The sequence below is a fragment of the Medicago truncatula genome, chromosome 8 (assembly GCF_003473485.1).
Source record: "Medicago truncatula cultivar Jemalong A17 chromosome 8, MtrunA17r5.0-ANR, whole genome shotgun sequence".
In the NCBI taxonomy this organism is placed as follows: Eukaryota; Viridiplantae; Streptophyta; class Magnoliopsida; order Fabales; family Fabaceae; genus Medicago; species Medicago truncatula.
In genome coordinates, this window is record NC_053049.1 from 41,009,258 (window position 1) to 41,017,866 (window position 8,609).

At 34.7% G+C, this 8,609-nt stretch overlaps 2 protein-coding genes across 2 annotated transcripts; both read right to left on the bottom strand.

Annotated features, from left to right (window-relative positions):
• Window positions 1–2,109: 2,109 nt before the first annotated feature.
• Window positions 2,110–5,202, bottom strand: LOC11433711 (glutelin type-B 5). The gene is made up of 4 exons (XM_003629928.4): window positions 4,912–5,202; window positions 4,535–4,770; window positions 3,578–4,304; window positions 2,110–3,227 (listed from the first exon to the last, which is right to left on the bottom strand). Exons 2-4 carry the CDS (start codon window positions 4,644–4,646, stop codon window positions 3,116–3,118), a joined length of 951 nt encoding a protein of 316 aa, XP_003629976.2. The 5' UTR covers window positions 4,647–4,770; window positions 4,912–5,202; the 3' UTR covers window positions 2,110–3,115.
• A 1,979-nt stretch (window positions 5,203–7,181) lies between these two features.
• Window positions 7,182–8,321, bottom strand: LOC11436146 (probable 3-hydroxyisobutyrate dehydrogenase-like 2, mitochondrial). The gene has a single exon (XM_024771714.2). It carries the CDS (start codon window positions 8,235–8,237, stop codon window positions 7,314–7,316), a length of 924 nt encoding a protein of 307 aa, XP_024627482.1. The 5' UTR covers window positions 8,238–8,321; the 3' UTR covers window positions 7,182–7,313.
• Window positions 8,322–8,609: the final 288 nt, after the last annotated feature.

Here is an 8,609-nt window from a genome sequence, read left to right on the forward strand (position 1 = left end):
TTAACTCTAATCACTTAAATCCAAAGTCTTTGAGCGTGTGTTCCAGCTATTGCTACGCCAGTGCAGCATGCATTGACAAGTCAAATTCTTCTAAAAGCTAGCCCCCATCTTTTTTTTTTTGGATCTGCAAATATTCCTAATTTACTAGCCAAGACAAATTGCTTCTGCATCATGATGTTTGGAATGGAATGAACACACACATGAGAGTGGGATAGCTACGATACCATTAAGGAAAACAGCTGTGTAGTGTGGGACAACCATAAACTAAATACATATAAAAATCGAATAACATATTATTTCACATCAAAATAATTTCATAAGAATGGGATAGCTGCTATGCCTGGACCTTCAATGCGTGCATGGCTGAATGACGGAAAACAACATTAACAAGGTACAACAATAGCTGTGTGGTGTGGGGCAACCAAGTTTCGGGTCTCTATTATACAACCAAGTAATGATATTTAAACAACAAAAAAAACTATCTTTCGGAACAACTTTCTTTTTCCTCGTTCTTTTGGGTAAAGCTTAAAATCAACGCAGAGTAACTTCACAGTGTATAAATAAATAAAAAAATGTGATACTTTTACTAAATTACTCCATCCAATCTCAATTATAAAGAAAAAATAACAATTTTAAAATTTATTGAATAACTAATATATTTAGTTTGTAATATAGATCAAATGCATCAGTTATTCAATAATTTTAAAAAGTAAAAAGTTGTTTATAATTGAGACCAGAGGGATTATCTTTTATTTTGGATTTGTGTAATCAACACTATCATGTATAGTGGAATATATTATCTTTGATTGAAGTGATGAAAATAAAATTGTTTAGATGATGAAATTAAAAAACAAATAACTAATTTTTTGAGAGAAAAAACAAATAATTAATAATGTCTTGAAACTAAGAAATGTCATTTATTTGGAACATATATATATATATTTTTTAAAAAAAGTGGATCACTTGGGATGGAGAAGTAAACAATTCATAGATGTCGAGTGAGGGAAAAAAACAAGCAAATGTTCTCAGGCCTTCAATGCCTCTCTTACATGCTCATCATTATTGACACGAAATCGTTGGTGCGATGAAATTAGAAAGAAGCAAGAGTCTCATATCAATCTGATTTGATTCGAGATTAGATCATATTTGGATAAATATTTTAATTTACAAGTATCATAACTTTATAAAGGAGTTGAAAAATAAAAAATAGGGTTCAAGTTCCAACAAAAAAAAACGATAATATAACAATTATTATATTAACATTTTGCCATTAAAAAATAGTTTTTTTATGATTAATAAGAAGGGTATAGTTTGATACGTTATGAATATTCATAAAATAGTTGATACAAGCATTGCAACTTTACATGAAAGAGTATGGTTTGATCGATACCTATGACTATACATAAAATAGTTGGTAGAACCATTTTTACTCTACATGAAAGGGTAGACATCCTCTACACTTTCTCAATAAATATATGTATAGACAACCACTTGAGTGACTTTTTGAAAAGAGTGATGCTAAACATCACGAGAGAATTTATAGCGAATTTATCCTGATATGTTAATTGCAATGGTACAAAAAAAAAAGGCCCCACTAATAACCATTCAACAATTGCAGAATATTAAGGAGTCGGCTATTAGATGTGTCGGAATGCCTCGTGAAATATGCTCTCGCGATAAATAGTATTTCCGTTTTGAAAAATAATCATTCCTCTCCTATAATCATTCAAGATAGACACTCAAGAACATAAAAAAAATTTAAAATATATCTTGAAAAGATAAATTTTGTCGTCCCTTCTTATCTTTATATATGATATTCTAAATTCATGCAATTAGATTCATGGTTAATTGATCATGACATGGTATTTTATGATTATGATTTGCCGCTATTGTTATGATGTTTAATTTATTCTAATATGTGACATTAAAGCATTTCATTTATTTCCTATATAAAAAAAATTCAATCCAACTTTGAGCACCCAATCAATCCAAAATCACTGTAACTAAAAAAAGGAGAGTGAATAGAAGAATTTGTTGAGCAGAGCAATTTGAAGAGGAGTTGTGTGAGCAACAATTGAGAACTAAAAGAGGCACAATGTGAAATTGATCACATATTGATATACTCCATTTATACCAATCTTTGTTTTACTTTCGTATCATATCAAATCAAATACAATGTATATGCAAATAAATGAGCAAACCAATCTTTATCACACCTTATCAAAATGAAGAATGCAAGATACAAAACTTTGAGTCACGTGGCACAAATTGGTAGGAAATATTGACCAAGCCATTAACACCCACATTCTTCTCTTGTTGAGTATATCGGGTTGAGCTATTCTCCATCAAGTTTTAGAATTAGTACTATATTAATTGTTCCCATGCCAAGCTCATATGATCAAAATTTGATATTATAAACAACAAACATAGCGTACATTAGAACATATTATATTACGAAACAGTCCTACTAAATGGTAGGGGGCTCACATTTGTAGTTTCCTTGATCTTTTGATATAAAAAGGTTTTGAAATTCAGAATCCACATTAAGCGCCACTTGTTGCAATAAAGGTGATAAGGCTCCCCAAATTGATGATTTCTGCTCTCCCCCAGCACAAAATACTCGCGCTCTGCAGCCTTGCCCAAATTACCCCTGTATTAGTTAAGTCACACAGTGTGACTTAACTAACGCACATTGTATTTTATGCGTAATTTAAATAGCGCTGCGTGAATTAAGTCACGCTGGTTTTAAACATTTCAAAAAATATGATATACGGTGCCTCTAACCATTCCAGAGAAGAAGACGACAAAGAAGAGCAGTTAAAAAAGAGTGGATGATAAATGCTTGATATACGGTGCACCCTCCAACCATGAGGATAAACATTAAGCCTGAAGTTTGTGGTGTTTTCACATGTATCAATCTCTATGTTACTAAACCCACCGATTCAATTAAATTCCAAATCAAATAGTAATAACTATAATATCCAGACCCACTGGTTTTTGGACTTTTGTGCAAGTGGATAATTTGCTGCAAAAAGATGGAAAATGAATTTGACCCCGGCGTGACTTAACTCACGCTGCATGACCTAAGTTGCGCAGATTTTAACACTTGCGTTAGTTAACTAGCGCAAAGGTATTTTAGGAATGGCTGCAGGGCGCGAACGAAAAGTACATGGGGAAGAGCAGAAATCCAAATTGATGCCATACCAGCCAATTCTTCGCTCAAAGGCCTAGAAATAAATGAAAACAAATGCACAATCACTTTTGTTAGTAAAGATGAGAATAGATTAGACTTTACAAAGCTTAAACATGATTGACTTTGAACATGTTATATTGATTTTGATTTATCATCGGTCATAATCACAATTTTCAATGTAAATTGAGTTAATCATCCGTTCAACTGAATTAAACATATTTTTGCATGTGATTAACCGGATTACCGTATGTGTATGAAACATATTTGTTGTCCATAATTTAATCAACAATTTTTAATGTTATTTTGTGTTATGATGTGCAACTATGTAGATTCTTTAAAATCAATTTAACTTCACTCTATCGAATCAAAATCCCAACAACTTACTTTGTAGTTGTTACAATAGAGTAACTCTCCATTCCTTCTTCACCTGCAATTTGAGCAATCACAAAGAACTTTGGTACAACAATCAAATGACCAGGCTTAACTTGAGTATCTGATACACGTTTTCCATTCAAGCCCACAATTTCAATCTTTCCATATCCTCTAGCAATGTAAATTAACTGAACCAGAGGATTGACTAAATAAGATGGTGCCTTAATAGTATTTGATTCAAGTTTCACTTTGATCACACTTAACCCAACATCCCCAATAAAATGAAATTCTGACTCCGTTATTGTTGTAATTGATCCACCATTTTGTACTTCAATTCCTGGCTTTGCAACATCAATATCAAGGACTAGCTTTTTAGTGAGGTCCATTGTGGGCTTAGGCATGGGTTGGTCTTTTTCTAGCTTGACTAACAAAAGCCCAGTTTGACTTTTTGTTAGCTTGTTAACCTCATCTTTGTTCAAATTATACACTTTGCTAGTGAGCTCATTGGAGAAACTTCCTATAATTCCTTGACCTCCAGTTAGAAGGAAATAGGTGAATTGACCAGGAACATGAGCATTAGAAGTTTCCCCAAGAAAAACAACTATAAGGTCTGAGCCACCTTCATTGTACCACCATGAAATGGTTCCAATAGGTACAGGTATGATGTCTCCTTGCTTAAGTTTCAAAACAACTTCTTTTTCAGTGTTGGGGAGTACAGTTCCAACTACACCATCAGTACCTACACATGTTACTAAAGTATGAAGCATGGATACGGATACAAACACCAAACACGACACGGACACTAACACGTCGACACCGCTAATAATTCGAAAAAATCACATAATTCATTGTAATTATATGTGTTGGCGTCGTTTCGATATCGGACACGATCGATGCGTGTCAGACAACGGGACAGGCTAATCCAAGAAGTGTCAGTGCTTGGTAACAATACAGATGGGAGTGACTGACCTTGAATGACATAAGCAACTTTAGAGGAATCTGCATAATGAGGAAGAGCAAAGCCTTGAGGCTTAAGCACAAGGCGACCAGCACCAACGTTGGTTGAGGCTAACACTGGCATTTGAGAACTCGACCAAACGTAGTAACTACCACCGTCTCCTTTTATTTTTTTTGAACAAAACTACCACCGTCTCCTTCAAACAATGTTTCTGCTGTTTTCGGTGTTAAATCCAACTCCATTTTTTCTGTTAGTCCCATAATAATTAATAGTTACGTAAGAAACAAACCAATAAATAATCTATACACTTAAAGATCCAATTCAAATCCATCAAACCCAAACTCACACTGTAAAAAATGAAATATACTCAGAAAAGACAAGTGCATACCAGTGATTATTAGGAGACAAAAATGTTGAAGAGACTTTCTATAACTCCTCCCTTTTTTTGAGTGATTATTATAAAAGCAGGTCACGCTGAGGAATAAAAGGGAGCTATTTATTGAGTTTAGGATGTCATAGTTTTTGTAAACAAAAAATAAAATAAAAAGATAGCATGGTCATAACTAGATTTACGTAACTAGATTGCCACTGTTTAAAAAGTAGGCAAATGTACCCAAATTATATGGTGCCGTGGTGTGTAATACTTGTCTCCGTATATGATTATATGTTTCTTTTAGGAGTTTAGAGGCGACTTTAAGAAGCAGAAGATTTTGAATGATTTGATGATTTTAAGGTGAAAATGTCACGGTATTACAAAGTCATGAGGACTTTCCCACCTTAAAAACTAAATATTAATGAGGCAGACTATAAAGTCAGATGCTGTTTAATTTGGAAAAGTAAATTTTTTTTTCACCATGAAAAAGTTAATTTTTAATAATTAGATTAAATAGGGTACACAATTTTATCATGATCTCTCAACATCAAATTTTTTCCACATCATCTTCCACCACCACCCTTCTCCCCTAAAAGTTAATAATCTACTAAAAATACCAATATATTTTAAAAAAAAAAATCAAACAAAAGTACATTTGCTTGTTTATCATTACAAAATCCGCATAATCAAAAAATTATAGAAATAATAAATGAATTAATCCTAAGTAATTTCTTATTTGTACAACAACAGTGGAAGAGTAACTAAGCTATTTCAATTGCAATGTTCTTCAAACAAGGGTTGAGCAAGATAATGTAGAAGGATCATACAAAGCAGGAAGAAGATACTTCCTTCCATTATCACCATGAGCATTGAAACTAGCACCAGTAGTAGAACCAACAAGCAAATCACCAGCATAACCAGGGTAAGCACCTTTACCATAAACATCAGGACAAGTTGAAGCAGCTTCAAGAGGTGCTTTAGAAGGACCTTAAAAATATCCATTTCCAAAAGGGTTTGTTGCAGTTCCAACTAAAGGAGAGATCTAGGTGTTAAACATGGTGGTGGTGGTGGTTATGATGGTCTTGTACGGAGAGAAAGGAGAGAGGAGCATGTAGAGAGAAAGTGAGAAATGGTTGATGATTGTGTGGTTGAAGAGAGAGGGAGAAAAATCTAGTATTAAGGGAGTATGATAAAAGTGTATTCTTTATTGAATCTAATGGTTAAAATTTACTTTCCCATGATGGGAAAAAAGTTTGCTTTCCCAAATTAAACGGCACCACAAAGTCATAGGGTTTGTTGCAGTTCCAACTAAAGGAGAGATCTAGGTGTTAAACATGGTGGTGGTGGTGGTTATGATGGTCTTGTACGGAGAGAAAGGAGAGAGGAGCATGTAGAGAGAAAGTGAGAAATGGTTGATGATTGTGTGGTTGAAGAGAGAGGGAGAAAAATCTAGTATTGAGGGAGTATGATAAAAGTGTATTCTTTATTGAATCTAATGGTTAAAATTTACTTTCCCATGATGGGAAAAAAGTTTGCTTTCCCAAATTAAACGGCACCACAAAGTCATAGGGTTCCTATTCGGATTGGTGTCTTTGAATTTTTCAAGAAACAATTTGAGTAGGGAAATAATATATGGGATTTGGGAATTTGAAAACACTCGAGTTTCTTGATTCCTTCCAGCTTAGCTCAAATTTATCGTTTAAGTGTAATGGATTTGTCAAACAATAATCTCATTGGTAAAATCTCAATCGGAGCAAAGTTACAAAGCTTTGACACATCTAGTTAGGAAGAAAACCTAGACCTTTGAAGGCAAAAACTTTGTATAAATTAATCAAATCACTGGTTCCATATATAGCTAGCCCCCACAGTTTCAACCATAGTTGAAGCTAACCACGTCATCGTCTAGTAAATTTAAGAGTGATCAGTGATGTGATCATGGTTTGATACTTAGGAGAGATGCATGACTACTATTCATCATAAAAGATGAAGATGAAGAAAGAGGAGAAAGATTGGGATAAAGAGAAAAGGTGTGGAATCTAACGTGAATAAGCTATCATAATTTTATGAGTCTGTTTAATCCAATGTTTGTTGTTAACAAGACTATGATGGCCTATGCTAAGAGAGCAACAAAAACGCAGTAGAAGAGGCGCCGCAATGTTTGTTCCAAAAAAGAAAAACAGAAGCACAATGTGAAATTGAACAAATATTGATATAATTTCTACCAATCTTTTAAAAAAAATAATACTCCTGATCCTAAGTCTAAGCTTCATTTTGGTCCCATACCATGATCAAAAGAACTTTTAGAAAACATAACAACAACTACAAGCAAAACATGTTTCAACCTAGAAAAATCAATTTATTATCATCACTTGATAAAGTAAATTTGAATTATTTTAACATAAGTTATTCTTACAAAGTTAACTTCCATTAATCCTATCAATAACAGAAATAACACCTTGACCACCAAGCTTCCCATCCCCATTAGCAACCATACCAGTAAAAATCTGTTTAACCAAAGAAGCACCAGGCAAAACAACAACTTCATCATCATCACCTTCAACAAAATTAACACCCATTCCTAAATCCTTAACCTGATACTCAGCATAACCACCAGGCCTAAAATCCTTATTTATCATCCTCTTCCCAAACAACTCCAATGCCTTTGTACCCGCGGCACCATTCTTAATCGCATCCAAAAATTGCTCCAAGTCAATCCCACTTCGTTTCGCAAACACTAATCCTTCGCTAAGTCCGATCAAATTTGCTCCGATCGTTATCTGATTCGCTATCTTGCAACTCTGTCCGCACCCTGCAGGCCCCAGGTATGTTGCTTTTCCCATTATTTCAAACAACGGTTGTAGCCATTCAACTACAGCGGCTTCGCCTGCTGCGAAGATTGCTAGCTTTCCGTCTCTTGCTCCAATATCTCCACCGGATACCGGAGCATCGATTGACCAAGCGGATTTAGCTCGTGCTGCGACGGAGATTTCTTTAGCGAGATCTGGATGTGAGCTTGTGGTGTCTACAGTGACGGTGTTCGGGTTTAGAGATGAAACGACGCCGTTTTTGTCGAGGTAGATTGATTTAACGTCGGAGGGGTGACCGAGCATGGTGAAAACGACGTCGGAGGAGTTAGCGAGATGGGAAGGTGAATTTGCGAGTTTGGCACCGAGGGATTGAAGAGAGAGGGAATTTGGGTGGGATGGGTTGCGAGCGTAGAAGGTGAGAGTGTAACCGGCGGAGATGAGGCGTGAGGCCATTGCGCCGCCCATTACTCCGATTCCGATCCATCCGATTCGGGTTGTGGAGGTGGTGATTGGGTTTGGGTATTTGCGTCCCATGCTGCCGTAAGTTGGAATCTTACACGGGGCGGGGGAGTGTCCCAGTATATTCAATTATTGCAGTATGACAAACCCATAATTGTACAATCATAATTTTTTTTTTATTTTCCTTTAAAAAATCATAATTTTTTTATTTATGAAAACTTATACTTAATGTAAGACGATTTTTTTTTTTGGTTTAATACATCATTTTGTCCTTTAACTTATTTTTGATTTTTACTTTGGTCTCATAAATCTTCTGCCGTTTACTATTTTGGTCTTCTCTGTTAATTTTTAACATCAAATATCTAAAGTGAACCATATTTAAAGGTGGTTCACCATACACTTATAAATTCATTTAATTTTAACCCTTTGATATTTTTTTAAAAAGGA